Source organism: Phoenix dactylifera, chromosome 3 (assembly GCF_051530095.1).
Source record: "Phoenix dactylifera cultivar Ajwa chromosome 3, Ajwa_hap1_PhDact_Kaust_v1.1, whole genome shotgun sequence".
Classification (NCBI taxonomy): Eukaryota; Viridiplantae; Streptophyta; class Magnoliopsida; order Arecales; family Arecaceae; genus Phoenix; species Phoenix dactylifera.
Window position 1 is genome coordinate 45,890,169 of NC_143192.1, and position 21,463 is coordinate 45,911,631.

At 39.5% G+C, this 21,463-nt stretch overlaps 1 protein-coding gene across 1 annotated transcript; it reads left to right on the forward strand.

Moving 5' to 3' along the window:
• The first annotated feature begins 6,619 nt into the window (after positions 1-6,619).
• LOC103705154 (adenine phosphoribosyltransferase 1) lies at positions 6,620-18,918 on the forward strand. The gene is made up of 6 exons (XM_008788775.5): positions 6,620-7,162; positions 7,339-7,449; positions 12,072-12,164; positions 15,019-15,168; positions 15,953-16,011; positions 18,535-18,918. The coding sequence occupies exons 1-6, from the start codon at positions 7,075-7,077 to the stop codon at positions 18,586-18,588; spliced, it is 555 nt and encodes a 184-aa protein (XP_008786997.1). The 5' UTR covers positions 6,620-7,074; the 3' UTR covers positions 18,589-18,918.
• The last annotated feature ends 2,545 nt before the right edge of the window (positions 18,919-21,463 follow it).

Consider the following 21,463-nt stretch of genomic DNA (forward strand, 5'->3'; position numbering starts at 1 on the left):
GAACCTCGCGGGAACTGGCTCGTCCTCGATCTGGCGGGAGAAGGGGGACTTGGTAGTGAACTCAAAGTCCCCTTCCTATCTTGCCTTCTTGCTGTGGAGTGCCGCAATCTGGCACTCCAGATGCTCGACTTTTCGGTCGAGCTCCCCCACCCGTGGGATTGTCGCTGTGGTTTGCGCCAGCTCACGGTGATCCGGGGCTGACTCCGCCTCAGAAAGTTGGGGTCTCCGGTCGAAACCTTCTCCCGGTAACTCTCTCCGGGGAGAAGCTCGTTCTCCATTGTTGGCTCTGGAGGAGCCATGCAAATTTTGGCTGGGGAGAACCGGGCTGTTGGGGAGACCCTCCGGCGGGGCCTGGGCCTGCGGGGGAAGTGCCGGTAAAGCCTCCATGCGCCGCAGGCCCTGAACGGCGGCGGCCAGGGCCTGGACTTGCTGTGCCAGGGCATTGAACTGTTCCGGCTGGACCTGAGGAGCTAGGTCAGCCGGAGTTGGAGAATTCTGGACGGAGTGTCCAGGACTTTGCGGGGGACGCCGGGAGACGTTAGAGGTTCCCTTACTTCTCAACTTCATGACTGCTACTCGGGCCCTTCCTCTAGCGCCAACTGTTGCTGGAAATTGGACCCGGGGGCAATCTTCGGTCGAGGAGAGGGAATGACTGTTAGTCCTCACGGCGGGGCGGCGGTCTGTCGGCGGGCGGCATCCTCCGTCCGGGGCGGTCGGAGAGAAGGAACAGCAGGTCCTCGCAGCGGGGCGGCGATCCGTTGGCTGGCGGCGTCCTCCGTCCGGGGCGGTCGGAGAGAAGGAACAGCAGGTCCTCGCAGCGGGGCGGCGATCCGTTGGCTGGCGGCGTCCTCCGTCCGGGGGCCTGCACACGAACCGGTGGCCGGGTTCTCCGGCGCCGGCCCTCCGACGCTCAAGTCAGGGAGGGGGCAAATAGTGGGGAGAAGGAGATAAACAGTGATTTTTGGGTGTATGAATGTTCCAATCCCCTCTTGAGAGGCCAAGGCTCCCTTTTATATGCGGGGGTCGGTTTACCTGTGATGTAACAGGGCGAGGCCGTAGTACGGCTTGGCATGTTGTTCAGGTCGGCGCTCGGTCAGGCGAATCATTGCACTGATGTCGGTGGTATGGCCGAGATCAGAGACTTATCATAGTCGACTAGACCCTGCTGGGTCGATTTGCCGTGGAGAGCTGGGGATCCGTAGATGTCAGGAGCCATGCGCATTTATTGTGGAGTAAGTCGGAGATCCGCATTTATTATGGAGTAAGCCGGAGATCTGCATTTATTATGGAGTAAGCCGGAGATCCGCATTTATTGTTGAGTGTGCCGGAAGATTACAGCGGCCATGCGCAATAAATGCCGGAGGGGTGTTAGAGTACGGTCCTCGGACATCGGGGTTTCTCTTAGGTCGGAGGTTTCGGGGTCGGTCGTCTTGTGGCTGAGCGTTCCGAGGTCGGACGCTGACTTCGGCTGTCCGGGGTCGGAGGTTGTACGGCTTCTTAGGGGCATTTATGTCATTTGGGGGGAAACTTTATTCCCCCCAACAAGTGGCATTCAACCCAATGTAGAATTATATCAGATGATGATAGTTCTTATTTTTTTTACCCAAAAAAATATTGGTTCTTATTTCTTTGAAATTGCATGGAAGATCCCTTTATTTGTTCCAAGATATATATCTTTGTATGACCCAATTGCCACATCCAAGAAGATCCGCTCTTTCTTAGAAGCCTCGGAATATCAAAATCCACTTTTTCTTTGATAGTTATTAAATGGTTGCTGATGCTCGAATTTACTTTTTCCTGCATGATTGTTGACAAATGATACACAAATTGCTCTTTATTAAGGTATTTCATATCTACAGAAAATTAGTAGTACAATCGATTAGATGACAGCTCATGTGGCGAACCATGTTAGGCCTACATTACGAGATTCTTCAATATTTTTTTTTTAATTTACATGCTTGCTCGGATGGTTCAACTCATCTAATGTCCCAAAAGAAAGAAAGAAAAAAATCTAACTATACGGTTGATCTTAAAAAAAAAAAAAAAAAACCTAATCATACTTACCATGGGGCAGAGAATTTTTTTTATAATCAAAAAATATTTTTTTACGTCTGGCTGGTTCTGAAAGAGGAACAACCCTTGCACCTAACAAGGTATGTTCCTCTTGTTTATAGGCCGGCATAGCGTGATCCTCCGTACAGTTAGGCTACTAAAAAATCTCGTTTCAGAGGCATGCCTAACACTAGGTTCCCAAAGATGGGCCCGAATAGCGCAATGTCATTTATGAGACACTAGCCATAGTCTACACGAGCAGTCACGTCCAAGATCTGTCCTTCCTCAGCACTACACCCTCCTCTACCGGATCCCACATAAATTTCTTGCTGGACCCCATGTAAGTTGACGACGATTCAACGTGATTTGGTGCATTCTCTGAGTTTGATTTTTTCTTTTGAGCATGGTTGGATTCTAAAATTATCTGCGCTCGTTCCTTGGTTGATATCCTTAATCCTTCCTCTCAGGAAGTGGAATTCCGGAACTCCGTTGCCTGCACTGCGCATGGAATTATTCGTGTCATTTGGAGCAGGGGTACCGATGCCTGCGCATTGGTCCAGGACTTATGAGTGTCTCTGTAGTTTTCTTTTTTCTTGTCTTAAGAAAGAGAGTTTTGGGCCAGAGACAAATGTGGAGTCGAGGTTTTTTAAACGTTTCTGCCCACTTTGATGTTTTGGTCACTCCCTGAGGTGTTGAAGAGGCTTTGCTTGTTCTTCTAGTCGACCATATATAATGGCATATGAAGAAGCTTGTTTAAAAATAAGTAAAGCAAACAAATAAAACTAAAGACATCTTTTACATGTTTCAGTGTGCAACATATGTTCATTGATGGAGAGGATCAAAGAAAGCTCGCTAGTGTTCAAAAGGTACAAAGATAAGGGAGAAAATTCTCAAGACAAAGCTCTCATGCAGCATTTAGACTGAATAATTTTATGAACTTAAGTCCATACTTTCACATGTTACAGGTAATGTAGAAGAAATCTCTCTTTTTTTCTCCAGAAGATCTTAATTACTATTACTTAGCTTCTAATTCTCCTTGACCATCTAAATACAACAACGACAATAGCATATAAAACAGTTAATTCGCTGATATAACCATCTTTTACTTGAGATATCAATTAGAGCTGTACATCCAATCTGATATAATTTTGTGGATAGTTTATTCTCTTAGCAGTCAGAAATTTTTCATAGTTCTGATATGAGTATGTTGCAATTTTTCCTGCCTATACGAATTTTTCGATTGAATGACCCACTGCATACTTGAGATCCAACTTAACCGAACTCATCTGGTAAAACTTTTCCTTGCAGACCAACAAGGTCTTCTAGGAGAACTTCAAAAAAAATGTACTTTCAAATTGCCCAGTGCTCAAAATTAACCATCCGTTGGAGGCTCAGCGTGGCATTCATCTTTCCCAATGAGAGAACTCCTGTTTTAAATCTAATGATGGCAAACAATCACAATATAATTAAAAACTCACAAATTTGTATTATCACAATTCCAGTACAATCTCTAGGTACGATGATTTTGGTCTACTGCCCGTACGATTGAATCACTTGATCGAGTCACAAAGTGCACGTTGAACCACTGATAAAGGCAGGTTTGCAATGCGGCAAAGCATAAGAAAAGAAAACTCATTCAAATTCAAGAATCCACCCTCTAGCCGTAGCTTACCTTAGAATAAAATAGCACAATTTTCGTTGATGGAAATAGACATGACGGCACCAATTGGCATTCTGTTATTTTTTTTATTAGTATTGTTAAACATTTTAAGGATGAAGGTCAAGTCAAATCCCTTTTTTTCCACCAAAAAAAAAGTCAAATCCTTTTTTAAAATAAACAGTTTATAAATGTTTTGGTGAGTATGGCCGGCGGGGTTGACCATAAGGTTGTGTAGATTAAAGGCCCCGTGGCGCGTGCTTTACGTTGGATTTGGGATTTTGAATATTATTATGATGCTTCATCCATTTAATTATCAAAGTGAGGTGCTCTCGTCTTCTTTCTTTATCTTCATCAAATCTAATAAAAATATATTATTTGTCTAGAAATGATACACATTTAATAAAGGCTAGAGAAGGTTGTTGAATCAGGTACAATGTATTGAAGCAACTACTTCTATTATTAACGATGGAGACATGGCTGATATAGTTATGCATTAATCATAGTGAAGTGTATTTTGAGCTTATGAAGGGGAGGAAAACAAAAAGATGTGCTTCTAACATTGTAAAAGAATAATAGTAATCAGTTACTTTGATTCTTTGAGCTATTTTTTATCTAATCATCATGCTAAGACTTCCTATATTTTGTGCATGCTTCTCTAAAAATGCCTGATATGATGTCCTGTAGCGAACAAGACGGGTTTTAATTAGGTTCCCCAAATCGTTGTAAGAAATTAACTAGCAACTTCGCAATGTTTAACTGCAAAAGCTCCCACTGCTTGATATGTTTTTTTAGAAGATAGTGACCACTTCCTTAAAATGTCTTTATAGTGAATAAGATTTCTTTAGTCTAATACTGTATGCCTAAGTGCGTTTATCTTTTTTTGGAGCAGTCTTCCCACTCATTTGTCTTTTATTTAATCATGATTGGAATTATATAGTGTTGGTTGCCGGATAATAATTAGTAACCCACAATGACAAAACACATTAAAGAAAAGAGCTCACTAACTGCTAATTTGAACAATAGTTTGGGGAAATATTTAGTGCACGAGATTTTATACCGTAAGAATCTTCACTTCTTTTTTTTTTAGGAGACCAGACGGTACAAGAAAGATCACATCCCCTTTATTCCTTGGTGCCCTTACTGCTTATATTAGGATCCAAGCAAGGTGCTGGGCTCTGAACCCGGACCCGACCGGAACGTTCCCGGTCCCGTTCGGTCCGGTCCGGTCCAGATCATCTGCTCATGCGGGGCCGGACGTGGGGCCCACGAGAAGGTGGTCGATGGACGGATGGAGGTGTTAAGCGCTGGGCCCCTATTAACGACAGATGGAAATCCAGAGAATCCACGGCTGACACATGCCTTTCCCTGCTATGGGCCCACGAATACCAGATTTCCTGGTGCTCAGCCTGGGCCCACGCATCAGATAAGGGTACGTGGCACGTGGTGACTGGGTTGGGCCCTTGGGTTCGCAGATGACTAGATGAGGCGCCCGGCAGCGGATCAGGGGATTCTGTTGGAGGATTCGGCCCTGTTCTTGCTCTAGGATGACGTGAGGAGGATCTTGATGCTGCGCCCAGGACAGTAGGAAGTTGAACCTGAATGGTGAAAAAAAAGACAACGAACTTTTCCTTTATCTTTTGCCCCCCTCTTAGCTTTTATTAAGACACCCCTTCAAGCATTTGTAAGTCACCGTCATGCCTCAAGTTTGGATAAGTGGACAGAAATAGTCTGATGAAGTGCTAGTGCCACACTGTGCACTGCAATACATGAGATGCTCGGTGCACTGATATCTGTGATGATAAGGTCCATGAATGTAAGCTGGTATGACTCATGTTCATGTATAGAGCTACAATGTATTGAGTGGTCCAACGAGCATGAGATCTGCTCGAAACATAGGATTTGTAATGTTGGTGTTTGCTTCATGTCGAGCCACAGTGATTGCATGGGAGTCGAGAGTTTTCTGCTACATCTCTCGAGTCGGGAGAACGATGCCGAGGTAAAATGAGCAGGGATCTTCATGTGGCACACAATATCTATTGGTTGAGCATACAATAAATGAAGATTTAGCATTGCTCTATTGCTCTTCATCTTGCATACTGACATTTATGAAACTAGGAAGATTGTGTGGTTGCTAACTTTGAGTAATTCTGGCTTCAACTTAAGTTAATTTTGTTTGGTTTTTCCTATCTATATATTTAACCGAACTTAAGGCAGCAAGGGTTGCAAGAGTGATCAACTGATTCAAGCAACCAATGTTTTAGTAGAATTAGTTAAATTAGGTACTAATGAGTTTTGCTTGAGATATGGTTTTCAACATGCTCTAATAATCTTATAAACTATTAGGGACTAATTATTCTTTATTAATCTAGGCAATATAGATTGTTCATATAATTCAAAAAAAAAGATTAAAAAAACATTCTAGTAATTTAGAGCTTGCCAAAAGGAAAAAATTTTTGCAAGGTTTTCTTATTACTCCTCTTATCGAGTGAATATTTTAGGTTTGTAGCAATACTTTGCCATGCTTGGCAGTTGGTTTTTTTTTTTTTTTGGCAAATGTTCTCTACCTATTCACTCACTGTATAAGATAAGCCAAGAGGCAATTGGAATTTTTTTTTCTTTTTGTTTTTTATTTTGGCGAATCTTCTTCACCTACTCGCTGCATAAGTTGAGTTAAAAAAAAAAATGGTGCTTAATCCCCAGAACAGGAACGATAATCCAACACGGATGTCAAAGTTCGAACTATTCGCCTTAGTGCTGAGTGTAACTACCTGTACCTACCATTGCGACTTTTTTTTTATTTTGGGACATACGTGTGGGACGAATTATTTCCGGGTCGATCCGACCAACCGACCCCCGGTCCAAAGGCCCAACCGGGTCAGAGCAATTTAATAAAATATAAATACCTCTCCTCCCTTTTTGAAAAGTTACAACGGTAAGAGAGGGGGCGAAGGAAAAGGGGAGAGCGGAAAATAGGAGAGAGAGAGAGAGAGAGAGAGAGAGGATCTCCCTCGTGATACCCTTTTGTTTGCCGCCAGGTCGGGCGGGTAAAGAAGGCCAAAGGCACGTCTCGAGGCGATTCCCCTCCCTCGCCAACTCCTCTCTTTTTCTCGTGCAGAGAGCCTCCTCTCTTCTCCTCGCCTAAACTCCTCACTCCCTCTCTTCTTCTCCCCCTCTATATATTTACGCTTCTTCCCCGTCCTTTCTTCCCCAGCTCCCTTGCCCTCCTCTCCTCCTCCCCTGTCTCCTTTCTCTTTTTCTAGCCTTCTTCCCTCTCTGTCTTTCTCTTGTTCGACTTGAGAGAGAGAGCGACGGACAAAGGTCTCAGAGCTCAAAGGTTCTGCCTTTCGGTCGCATTAAGAGCAATGTCGGCTTGCAAGGACAGGGAACAGGACCCCCGCATCGAAGGCATAGCTTCTTCCATCCGCGTCGTTCCCAACTTCCCCAAGCCAGGTCCCTGACTCACTCACCTGCTTTGCCTTTGTCTCCTAACTCTCTGGTTCTCCCGAACCCGATCTCTCTCCCTCCTTTTTTTTTAACCCTTTCTTTTGTTCCTTTTCTTGAAATATTGGCGTCAAAGATTGGTTCTTTTTAGAAATTTTGGTGCGACTGATGGATGGGTGTGGCAGGGATTATGTTTCAAGACATCACCACTCTCCTTCTGGATCCCAAAGCGTTCAAGAACACGGTGGATTTGTTCGTGGAGCGTTACACTGGGAAGGATATCACCGTTGTGGCCGGTAAATTTCTTGATTTACTGCGCATTCTTTTCCGTTCCAAGATGCGATATTTCCTTCTTTGTCTTTTCCCCCCCCCCCTTCGCCTCCTTGCATTGGTGAATCGGCCTTCTTCCGCTCATTTCTTTTCAATGCTTGTTGCCTATTGTTATCGTTAAAATGTCGGTCGTGGGACCGTTTTCTTTCTTTCTTTCTTTCTTTCCTTCTTTCCTTCGTTCTTTCTTTCTTCTTTTTATTTTTCCATGGGAGGGGAGGGTGGTAGATTGAGGAACAGAGAACTCCCCAGTTTTCATCATTTCCATTGGAGAAATGCTCGGCTGCCTTTTTGGCGCATCAAGGACGTTTTGGGCAGTGGTAGGGGCGCCTGCTTTGACTGCATCGCCATCTCCATTGGCCATGCTATCATGGGCCAGCCGTGAATTGTCGACTGCCCGCTTGTGGCTTCTATTTCGTTTCTGTTTTTGTGGAGGCGGCGGTCTCGATGCTGACGTTGCTCCCTGGTCCCCCTCCCCCCACTCTGACGTGAATTTCTGAAAGCTTTTCTGCTCTTCGATGGATCTCCATATTCTGTTCTCATGCTGCCTGTTATTTTCCTCCCCTGTTTGGATTTGGTAGGTATGATTGTGATCCGAGCGTTGAATCGCACAGTTACGGTCCCTTGGTATATTTGTAGCATCCAAAATTACGGGGTCGAGCTCGTAAGAGTGACAGAGCCTGCCCCTGTTTCGATAGAGTTCTGTTGTTTGCTTATTTATTGACGCACTAGGACTAACAGATGGCATTTCATGCTTCTAGTTCTTCTGGATTGATGATTCTTATGAACTCATCGCTTCTTAGATGCACTGCATCTGCCCGAGCTATTTGCCTTTTCTTGTGGGTGCAGAAATTCATATATTCATATGAGATGTTTGACTGTCTTCTTCTAGTTGAAGTGCACGCAATATATTGACTCCATCCAAAGAGACCTAACCTTGGGGATGGTTGAAGGCATTTTCAGATTGATATGTTGTCAAAGTTATAGCTTTAAGCTGATAGTCTTTACTCCAAGGATTGCCCTAGATTACCAACATAATTGGGAGATGGAATAATATTACTAAGCTCCAATTCTTTGTGAATATCTGTAGCAGCTTGAAATGAATTGCTTATTTTACTCTGCATTCGAACAATTTGTCAATAACCCGTGCATTAGTTGGCTGTCGCTCGTATATGATCATGACTCAATGATGCTTTTCAGTACATCCATTCTTCTGGTGTAACAGTGGTAGCATCAAATGTTTTGTTGTCTTCCACTATCCTATAGCTAAAAGTGACCGGCTATGCCTTTTCTTCCTATGCTTTAATATTCTTTCCTTCATGCTTTTGCTGTTTGACAATTGCATGTATAGTACTCTTATATTCTAGGAGCAGTCCTTGAAAACCATTATTTCAGGTCCACCATGTTAACGTGCCCGTACCAGCTTGTCTACAAGCTCAAATTAGTAAAGCAAGGGATAATAAATATTGTTTGTGTATGAGTCTTTGGGTCTCTCGATACCTTAGATGTGCCTTTAATTATGTAAGTTTAGACAGTATGCATCTTTATTCTTTATGCACTAGTTTGGAACATCAATAAATTTAGCCCAGGCCATGCTCGTGGAATCTCTCTAAAATTGAGATATACGTCGTCCAGCAGGAGAAGAATCTAACCTCTTTTAGTTGACAGAGTATCTGTGTCTATTGTGTTTGGGATTAGATGATGGTGTTAAAACTGATGATTAGTATTAGAAGGCCTAAATAAGTTTGAGTCTCCTGCTAATTCTTTTGTGCCAAAGCTTTTTGATGCTAATATTTGTTGTTGTGGGCTTTGATTATTTTTAGTTCTCAAGCATCACGTCTAAATTTTGGGATATCTATCAAGACCGTTATAATCTTCATCTGTTTGCTGTGGACATTCTAATGTCCAACAAAAGTAGTTGACCATGTGATTGTTTTGATGCCCAAAAAGTATTAAAAGGTATTGTGAACAGTGGCCCTTATCTAATATGTTGCTAACTTGCAAAACTTCTGACCTATACAAACAAAGGGGTAGAATGATTCCTTTATCTACCCGATCAACATGCACTACTTGCAACTTCATTCCTACATGTTAAAGTACCTTTCGGTATTTTCATAGCATTCAGCAAATATTTCTTCATTACCATCTTTCTTTATTTAATTAATCAGGTTTTGCATAGGCATGTGATATGTTCAAGTTTAGATAATATGTTACTTTTATGGTTTATTTATTGATTAGTTGGCCATAGATGGATGGGGCTGGTATATACGAACTATAGTGGAAATAGATTTTAAGTGCCAGCGAATGAGGCTCATAGAGGTTTTTTTGGTTAAGGTAACTAAGGCTGCTGTTTGATGAGATTATATTATGCGTCTGCTTTGCCTAGGATTATCGTAAGGTGCTTGGGTGACAGGAATCTTTAGGGTTATGAGTTGCTTGAGTTGGTTTCGATCATTTGCATTAAATTTTCAGGTCAATTAGGGTTTAGGCACAAAAAATATTGATGTTTTCCATATATGGGATGTAACCATACAAAGCTTTAGGTCCCACCTCATCATTCTTCTTAGTTATGGTAATGTAGAGGCTAGTCTGGAAACAATTATAATTTACTGAATTGTCAGTAAAGTTCTCTTGGTTCTTGCTGGGATGTGTTTGAAAATTAGATGATACTTCCAACCTTTTCCTTTTACTTCTGCTAGAATGTGACATTGTAAAAGGAAAAAAAAATGAACTATTGTTTTCGAGTTGTTGCATGACAACCTAGTTCTCATTGAAACCAATTTTATTGAGGTCTTCACATTCCATAGTCATTGAATGGAATTTTCATGACTTTTATTTATGTTACTGCATTTTATATTCTTTTGCTTTGAAGGCAATATTAGTCATTGCTTGGTCTCGAAACCTTTTTTTTCTTTTTCTTTCTTTAGTTAAAGGTGGAAACCAACTTAAATATATTTCTTGCACATGGGAGTGGGAGGTCCAGATTTCGAACGTACCAACCTAGCACTAAAGTACAATCCAGTCCCAGGCCATAGCCCATCTCTCTCTCTCTCTCTCTCTCTCACACACACACACACACACACACACACACAGAGAGAGAGAGAGAGAGAGAGAGAGAGAGAGAGAGAGGGGCCAAAGTAGGCTTTTAAAACAAAGAGTTAATAAGCAAAAACAGTATGCAAGAGCAACTGGAGTTTCAAGTAGATGAACATGCGGAGGCATCATTTACAGATGAAACTACAAGACCTTTATGGGTGTATTATCAATTGAAGAGACAATCTTGATTGCAAGGTGGGATTTTTGGATAACACTTTTAAGAACAACTACCTAAAGGGTCAAAGAAGCCAGAAAGTCATACACAATGTAGTTTTATAAATACAAGAGTTGAGCTTCTACTACTCACAAGGAGGAAGGGCAGATAGGAATACCACTTGATTCTAGAATATGAATATGAACATAGAGCATATGAGGTTCATTGTAAATCAAACTCTATAAATGGCTGTAGTTCTAGATTTTGAATATTTAAAGTCAAGGCATGTGCATAAAAATTGAGATTTAAAATTTTCTATTCAAATGTATTTTTACTAAAACATGATAGATTTGTCTCCGATGTATCATATGCTAAGGTTTTCTTGTAAAATATCTGTACATTGATATCCTATTGATTACTAAAATGTAAAGAATATTTTCATAGTTTATTATTCATTGATGGAGTTATTATGTAATCGATCGTATTTTGGTCATTACTGTAACCTTGCATACATGAGACCAAAGTGCAGCAAAATATTCAACATGGTAGATTAGTGGGAGAGATGCAAGTTAGGTGCATGACTGTTGTATGTCTGCCTTCAAGACTAAAGGAAAGTCCTTATAAACAATTTAAGGTGCAATTCGTCATGGGGATCATAATGTTGAGCAACAAATGGGGTCCAATCGACCAAAAAACAAATGGCTTCCAAGATCGTAAAAAGTGTGTGGCAGTTTTGTGTATAAGAACAAAAGGTGTTGGATGAGAAATGAGGATGTTTCCAATATAGTATGTGCATGTGTGATGGGGTTCTCAATACCCATGGCTTGTCAGAGCAGCTTAAATTTGCAGCCAGTGTGTCAAAAGAGAAGGGCAAGGTTTAAGATAAAATGGATGAAAGTATGAGAAAGGTATTTGGAAATGTTTTTTTAGTGATGAAGTATCTGGCCTTTGTTGGGAATGACTAGAGGAGGCTAATCCCAGATAGTTAGGTAACACCATATGGTTCTGGATGTCATTGTTTGTTGTCTTGATTTTGTGATTGAATGACAATTTTGGACAGTCAAAAGTAGACAAAGTTGATGGAAATTGTACTACATGAAAGGCATTGAACGAAATGGAACAGGGCAAATTACAAAATTCTGCAAGTAGTGATAGTGAGCCTTCAGTTGGCCTAGATTTTTCTCATTGCTAAATCAAGTTGGATGTAGACACTTGCGAGCCACCTTATTTTTTCTTCTTAATGTATCAAGTTGGTATGTCTTATTGCATGTGTACAATTATGCCCTAGTCCTTTGACTGATATTAACATTATTTACATGATGATATTTCTGTTTTTGTCAGGAATTGAGGCCAGAGGTTTTATATTTGGTCCTCCAATTGCTCTAGCAATTGGTGCAAAGTTTATTCCATTGAGAAAACCAAGAAAGTTGCCAGGTATTTCAATTATCCTATGCCGATAGGATCATTCAAATTATATTGTTATTAGATGAATGCCATAGAAACTTGCATGTGTCCATTGTGACATAACCATATCGAGCCAATTACAATAACCAGATCCAAGAAGCATTATTCATACCATGTAGCATTATGAGCACTCTAATATTCTGAAACACCGGCAAGTATATTCATGATGTGTTTTTGTGTTAAAATGCATTGCTGCATGGGCTGGTCTGTTTGGATGCACCTAAAATAAAGCTGCACCTACCTTGTGCTGACAGTTTGGCCGAACATTCAAATTAATGTTTTCATATTTGTTCTAGGTCCTACAATAAAAATTCCCAAAATCCACCATAAAAATTTTCCAAGCCTATTACAGTCATCCTGGCCTATCCTAAAATGGTGGCATTTATTGTGTGCTTGTTCCCATCATGTGGATATGCTTAAATCATTGTTTTGCTGCAGTAGTTTGATTTTAATATTTTCATTTGGTAGGAAGGGGTACGAAAGATTTTGAAGATTGCAACTATTAAAATGTGGTGTTTCTCATTGTATGAGTTAATTAATTGTGATTTTAGTAAAGCAAAAAGAAAAGAAAAAAAGAAACTGGTAACCTGTTTGCAGTATTTGATTATGTGTTATGGGAAATATATTTTATTTACTGATTTCTTAGATGGAAAATCTGAAGATAATGCAAGGGGTGCAGTTCCGGCCTGCACCATGTTATTTTAGTAATTTTTGGCCCAACTAATGACTGTTGGCCTATGGGCTGATTTGTGATAAAAGGTGTCTAGGATACCTCCTTCATTGATGAAACAAACTAAGTTGGAGCTGACCTTAGTTTACTTGATGGATAATTGTAATGGCAATTGCTTATTGCTGATTTCAAGTACCAATTGTTTAAAAGGGTCACCATAAAAGTTAAAACTTGTCGAATTCTGCATTGTGGCTGCAGCATTAATCTAGAGTGTGATGAACCTTCTTCATCCAAGGTTTGACCCAATAAATATCACTAACCAGCAAATGTAGGACTGTGACCTAAAGATCAAAGAGTTCCCTCTTTCTAACCAAGAAAAAAAATAGTCTCATTGTTTCTTCTATGCAAAGAGGAATTCTTGTTCTGCTCCTTACGGATTCATGCATTTGTCTCCTTAAGTGACCTCAAAGATGCTGTTGTAATTTGATTTGGTGAAAAGCTATCTCCTATAGAGCTTTTTCCTCTCTTGTAAGCCGCCATTTACAAAGCAAAAGGTAAAATTTTTCTAATGGTGCCCCTTTGATTGGACCTGTGCTCATTGCTTTGGGTTGGTTCTGGATAGGGCCCACCTCAGAATATAATCAGTTCTGATTGGCTCTCAACTTTGGGAACTTAAGCATAGCCAGAAAATGTTGAAACCAAAATGACTAACCCAGCAAAGAGTGGGTTGGTTTATGAGTTGTCGGGTATGCCATAAATAAAAGGAAATTAAATTTTATCGAGATTATATTTTTATTCTGTGTAAGAAAATCATTGAGTAGTGAAAAATGAACAACACAAACCAACAAAATAACAAATAATCTATTCAAAACATCATGTGACAAGAAAGCCAATTAAACCTTCAATACGTCATGTTACAGTAACAACAAAAACCAAATCTAGTTAACATAAACCATGAGATCATGATATATAAAGCTGTTAGGTGATGTATTACGTTATGAACTTGATAAATAACTTTATACATTGTATAGAATTTTTGGGTTCGGGTATTATCTGACTGCACAACCCCAAGATCTTGAGATAAACTGGTCCAAATGGGATTTTCAAATGAGAAACCAAATTAATCTATGCCATACCAAACCAAATCAACTTGAGATCATTTCAATTCTGTTCTATGATTGACTCTAGAAGCACTTGCTAGGTGGTTAGATAAACACTACTTGCCAGGTGGCTGGATAAACACTTTGGGCATGGAGACTTCATTTCTTGAAATGATGTTTAAATTAGTTACTAGAAGGCTTCTTGGTTGTGTTTTTCTAGGAACCTGGCAGAATTGACTTGACCCATTCAGAAAAATTGTGGATAACAAGTCCAAATTAGGTACATTTGAAATGTTGGTAGAATTAAGGGGAGTAACTATTAGTACTGTTCTCTCAGTTTTCACAGGAGTGACTGTGAGGGATGTTGGCGGATCACTTCTTGGAGGCTAAATTTTCTAGTAACGCTTGCATACTGTGAAATTTTGTTGCTGTTTTGAAGGAAGTGTGGTCTCTATGCACTTCGAGCTACCTCTGCACAATTTGGTTTTGAAAATTGAACAGGTGTATTGCAGTATGGTTTATTTGAATTGATTGGCTACTTTGAGAAGTATCAGCTCAATCAAGCCACTGGCTGACCAGTAGCCCCCGTCTTTCCTGGCATTTCTTGCAAGCAGGAAAAGCAATTCTGGAAAAAGTAAAAACAGGAAATTAAAAGATAGACAGAGTGGTGCTCAATGATCCTTATTAAGTTGTTTGCTGGCTGCTTGACATTGGAGTATGATGAGTGTCCTATGTTAGTTGCCTTGTAGTCTTGCTTGCGGAGTCCTGATATTTGAAAATGTGAATTCACCAACTTTGGGTTTTTTGAGTTTACCATACTAGATAAATTATTTGTGGTCCATATTATTCTGAATATGGGTTTTAGTTAGTCACTGTAATACTGTTCTCTCTCTCTCTCTCTGGAAAGCAGTCGTAGCAACTCACTATAACCATTATGGATCAAATTTAATTTGTTTTGTTTGCATTATTTGTCATTCTTCGATTTGTATTTTGAAGGTTGTGGCTGTAGTTTATTCTAATCATTTTAATGGGCCTTTCTTGTATTATATGTCAGGAGAAGTCATTTCAGAAGAATATGTGCTGGAATATGGAACCGATTGTCTTCAAATGCACATTGGCGCAGTCCAACCTGGTGATCGTGCTCTAGTAGTTGATGATTTGATCGCAACTGGGGGGACTCTCTGTGCTGCCATAAAATTACTGGGTATGTATGATAGAAACATGACATTATTTTTCCTGTTTAACGAAATTGGCTTTAAAATCAGAAGTTCGCTTGTAATTTTATCTAGTATTGTCGCTGCTACCTTCTTTACAAACTGATCAAGTTTATCTGGGTTACATGAATATGAACTAAAGATTCAAGTACATGAGGTTTACTGATGCTACCTGTTCTTTCTTATTTCCTTTGAGGAGGAAAATCAGCATTTAACATACTTGTTCTCAACAGAAGAATATTGTAAACATATAAACTGAGGATAGTCTGACCTAGATAACTAATAATGTTCCTAATCGTGATCTAAATTTGGGGGTTCTAGGTTAGCTTTTGGTCTGAGTCTGGTACATTTATGCTTATAAGATCAAACTAAGCCATGAAAGTCAGACTTGACATCACTCTCATCCTTTTATTTTTGAAAGAAAATACACCCGATCAAACTAACTGAAGCAAACATCTTCTACGAAATTTAATGATCTCAAATCATCTCAGAAACATGACTCATACAACATGTAAGTTGTGTTGGCAAAAAATTTGCTATGCCCAACCATGCTTGGTTTCAATTAGAAAAACCCAGTATTCCCAATTTTTTTTATTTTGTCATGTTGTCAATGTTATTGCTAAAACTGTAATGTCATTTTAATATTTATTCCTGGGGCATAATTTCTGGCGTCATTTCTTTTACCATCATGAACTATTTTGCACCTTTTTAGGTCACTTTTGTTCATGTTTTCTTGTTAGACCACTTTTATATGTATGCCAATTGTTCCTACAGAGCGTGCTGGAGCTGAAGTGGTTGAATGTGCATGTGTGATTGAACTTCCAGAACTTAAGGTAACATCAGATAATTCTTATTTTCATTGACATGTTTAAAGAATGTCATGCTTACATTAGTATTGAGGCTGTTTGTTTGTGCATTCTTCAAGTGTTGAGTATGAATTTCGTGTTTGGGATTTTATTTGGAATCTGTTACCAGCATAAGTCGGGCAATGTATGTATGTATATTCTACAACTTTGATCAGATGATTCAACTCCATCATCAGTAGTTCTCATCCCTTGCTTGTGCTTAACGGATGGAACAAATTTTAAATTTTACCCATTATCAAGTTGGAGTCGGGTGCGCCTTAGCGCAACAATAAGGCTGCTTCACTATGAATTGAAGGTCATGGGTTTGAAACATGGAAACTGCCTCTTCGCATATGGGGGTAAGGCTACATATATTTGACCCTCTTCAGAACCCCAATGGCTAGAGCTTTGTGCACTAGGCCGCCCTTTATTGAGTAGGAGTCACCTTCTTCCCTCTATTCATTTTGTTTTGTTTTCTCTCTCCGAAGTTATGCTTGATCTTTTTGTATTAGTTTTCTTTGAAACTGATTTAATATTAATCTCATTGTTCTTTTCTTTTGTATATCTCAGAAGCGTCTGACTCCAAATTACTGAGAACATTTCCCTCCTCTCACCATGAGAGGTTGGTTGTTCTTTTACAGTAGCATTTATAAAGAAATTACTGTAAATTATAGGAAAAGACACAGGGAAGTTATTTATTTGCTCATGATGTTCCTTGGACTTGGTAATCCTATGTACATTGAATTGAGCATTATGTTTCTTAGAAGTTAGGTCCAATCTGCACAGATTAGCTCGGTCTAAAATGGAATTTATGTAGAATTTGTAAATATCTGTAGCTATTTTGAGTTTTTGTTACAGAACATTTACATTTAACATGACTATGATTAGTCCTTATGTGTCTTTGCCAAATCTGTAAGATGGAGATCAGTATATATATATATATATATATATATATATATATATATTTTTTTTTTTTCATTCAGTTGCATATGGCTTTGATCTAAATAGCCACTTGCTTTGCTGTAAGCCATGAAATATTCTATTTTGAGCAAAGTCATATTCAATTGAGTTCTTTTTGTCAATTTAATTGTGCTTTCTTGGTTCAGTAGACCGTAATGCTATGTGTCTCCTTAACTTCTCTATGGCAACACTCAATTGCTTTTTTCCATCAGTCTTATTATATTCTAAACAGATATCTAAGGGTGCTTTCAAAAGGAAACTTACCGTTTTTCTTATTCCTTCTTATCCATTCAACTGATCTGATCTGAGAAAGAGAACTTCTTTCTGCAATCTGCTCAACTTAGATCTTACAAATGAAACAATTTAGGACAAAATTTATGGGACATAGAAAGCTGTGTCTACTTTATTCGGTCAGTCTCTCCAAATCTATGTCAGTTACCTTTTCTCATTAAAGAGGCTGAATGTCGAGAGTAGAAGAATATAAAAAACTGCTAAAATTGGTCAGGAATCTAAGTCTCAATTCCTATATCAACTTTACCTTTTATTACATTAGCAAATTCTTCATGGATTAGAGGATTTGCCCTTGTCGGCATTTACTAGAAATAATAAGGTTGTTTGTCCAAGCAGTTTGGGACATCAAATGGTCTTGAGTGAGGTCAATTTCCAAACATATTTCACTATACTCTCTTATCATTATTCATCAATGGCCTTAAAGCTGTATTCAGCATGAGCCCGCAGGTGCAATGATGTTTAGGTTTCAGAAATTGTACCTCAAGGGGAGCCTCCCCAAATTCAGGTATTTCTTCTAGATATGAGCTGCCTTCCAGTTTCCCAATTCAACTACCATATTCCACCGGGTTTAGTTTGTTAAAACAAGCAGACCTTCATTTGTAATAGTTTGTTGGATGTATACATATAGTTACACTTCTTGGTGCAAAATAACAAGTCTTCTTTCTAGAGCCTAGATGGTCAGATTGACCAAACAAAGCTCTGTATGATTATAGGTGTGATTCCACAATTGAGAACGTTGAAAGCTCTCTACGTACATGATGCCATCATACTATTTATCCCTCACTAATAATTTCAGTGACACTGCCCTTAAAAAATGTAGGTTTAGTTGCACTCTATGTACCTTTTTTGAGCAATACCTGGGATTTGAACCCTAGACTTCCTCTAAGGGCAAGCTCAAGGGGAGAGGTGCCAACCACTGACCTAAAAGTTCTTAGCCTTATATTGCTTCATTTGCCACATGCTCATGTGTCAACTGTTCCAATAATATCTGAAAAACATCTTGAAACATTGCATTAGGTCAAGGAAAAGCATGATAGGCATGATTTCTTGGAAAGATGAACACATGTAACAGCAATACAATCTATGTACTACTACTGCTGATTATTCACCTTATGTTCTGAACGAGCTTCTCAAATATTTTGGTCTAAATTTTGGTTCCCAAGTTTCATCACCTGGCAAATAACAATCATCAGTAAATTAGAAGAAAATAGATTAAAGCATTTCGTTGAGCTCATAATAGAATCTTGAATTTATGTGCAGGGCCGTGAAAGGTTAAATGGTAAGCCATTATACATACTTGTGGAGTCCCGCTGATGATACTTTTCTCACATTCAGCTGATGAGAGTCACGATTCTGTACATTAGAGGGTTTCATTCAGATATTGTGGAAGCTGGCATCTATTCCTCTGGATAGCAGTAAATTTTGATTATTTCACTGCCTTTTGGGCTTTCTTTCTTTCTTTTTCTTTTTTTTTTCCATCCCTCATTTTATGTCAAGAACTGGATTTATGCAATCAAACTGTTTGTTATTCGAGAAAAGAAAATCAAATTTGATGTGTTTTCCTTTAGTGCATTTTTCATCACATAAACACAGTAGGACCACCAAAACTCAGGCACTGTGATTTACTTTTGTACATCTAGATATTGACTGAGAATGAAGAGCAAAACCAAGTGTTTGGGAAGTCATTCTTTATGCCATCTATTTCTATTACAAAACTCAAAACACCTCCACTGTCCATTAGGCTCTCTATGATGCAGTCTTCCATCTCTATAGTTGCACTCCTACCTTAAACAAATTTAACTCACTTCAGTTCTTATTTGAAGAAGAATCAAGATTTGTGCATCTCCAAAAATAGTGAGCAAATAATAATAATAAATAACTTAAATCAATCACCCTTTTTATTTCTCATGTGCATTTCCCCTCTCAAATTCCAGTTAACTGTATTGTAACTGGTATGACAGGGCTGTATCTTTAATAGACTGCCGTTGAACAGCAAGGTGTACTTAGAGCTTCTCATCCACTGTACAAGCATTTGGATTTAGCAAAGGCATTTCTCATTGTCAAATTCTATATAACCATCTTACATTTTTCCGATTGACTCAGATGCTGAGATGCCTTCGTTTACTGCAGTAGTGGTGTAAGTCCTTTCCCTTGCAATGCTTTGTTGCAGCTGTGAGCAGCCTTTTTACCGAAAGCACCATTTCTAGTTCCGAGGTCCCTTTTTTTACCAGAAAAGAAAAGCCGTGAGCCGTTGTAGGCAATGAAATATGGAATGAAAACATATGAATATGCTTTAAAGAGCTCGGATGTTTCTTTTTCTCCTCTGCGTGTGAGAGAGAGAGAGAGAGAGAGAGAGAGAGAGAGAGTGTGTGTCACGTTCCCGGCTAAAAATCGTGAGCAACTGCCGCATAAAAATTTTCCCATAAGCATAAAAAGCAACTTATCACCGCGTGGTAAAGCAAGCAGCAAAATTTAATAATTATTTAAATAAATTTAAAATTTAAATAACTAAGGTCTAAATTTAATGCATTACAAAAATTCAAAAAAAATGTTCGATAGTCTTACATCAGTTTTAGTAAAATTCTCATCTGAAATAAAAAAAATCAAAATTTTGATTCCAATAACTTCCTCCTTAAGCATAACCCAATCGAATAATGTGTTATAGAGCCTAGTAAGTAATGAACATTATAACTAGGTGCATTAGATATTAAGATAAATAATAATCTACTAAAAATAAGCATACATAGTGATGGGGGGCAAAATAGATCATCCAGCCCATAGCTAAGAGGCCGCTTAGTTTCGGCCCAATAAACGCCAACGTGAACTGATTGAATCCTCACTTCGATCTAGGGTCAGCTCGACTTCGGACTCTGCCAAAAGCTCCACCGACTTCGAATATTCGCCGACTCTCCCGACCAAGTTCGGGGTGTCTCCAGTATTCGCCGACCTGCCTCGACCGAGCTCGGGGCGCTTCACCGAACACACCTCGGAATCTGGGAAGTCGAGCTACACTCAGCACCCGCCAAACCGACGTCATCAAACGTATGATGCGACCTCTCAACGGGCTTGGCCTCGCCAACAACCACACTTATGTGCGCGCCTACGCCCACCTATGTGGCCGTACATTACAACTCCACCATGCCACGTCTCCATAGCCTGCCCTCAACAGTCAAAGGACGATACCATGACTACTCCGGTCATACCCTGTTGTGACTGTCAACACCCTACCGTTCTCAAGAACGGACAGTACTACATGCCACCAACCAGCCTAAGCTGCTCGCCATTCGGTTCAGAGCCACGCCCCCTCATGATGGGGGCTGACAATGCCTCTGCCACCTGGGCCTCTTCACCATGACTATAAATAGCTCGGTCAGGTAATTTTTAAGAGACTTTTTGGCTGGACCAAATTTACCCCACTCTAACTTGATCATCGGAGGGCCCTCACCGGAAACATCGGTGAGGTTTTGTGCAGGTCCGCGGCCGTCGCGCAGGAGGTGGCTCCCATTTTCTCCTTCCAACCACCAGCGACTCCCTCGACTCCTCTAGCGTGGTCACCCTCGGGCCAAATTTGAACCACAACACATAGTTCAAAACTAAATATAAATATACAACAAAATCGAAACAAGGTGCATGCGAATCTAATCAGTTCATAAATTTTATTTTTCAAAACATCAAATTTTTTTCATCAGCCATGAACTATGATCATATTTATACCTTGTGGCTAGGCCAGATGGTGAGGTTAAAAATAGTCAAAATGCCAATGCATCTCCAATGAAGTTGATATCTATCTCTTATAGGATATATTTTTTTTATGATTATTTATATTAGTTATATTTAAATTTTGAAACTCTGGTCCTATTCAAAAAACAAGAAAAATCCAACACAAATTTTGTGAGGAAGGCCTTTATTATTATTATAAATAGAGGTTACGTATCTCAGTTTGTGTGGTGTGGAGTATCAATAAAAGAAAAAAGAACACAAATACTATTTTCAAAAAAAAATTTATTTTTTTTTATTTTTTTTAAGAAATTCAAGTTGAGCTAGTTGAGGAAATTCTTCATCCTTTCCGATTGGATCAAAGACGTTCGGGAAAAAAAAGAAATAAGGCCAGAATTCGAAGAACAGGGCAAACAAAAGCATCCTCCTTTTCTAGCAAAAATCTAGCGATTAGCCGACTGAAAATCAAGAT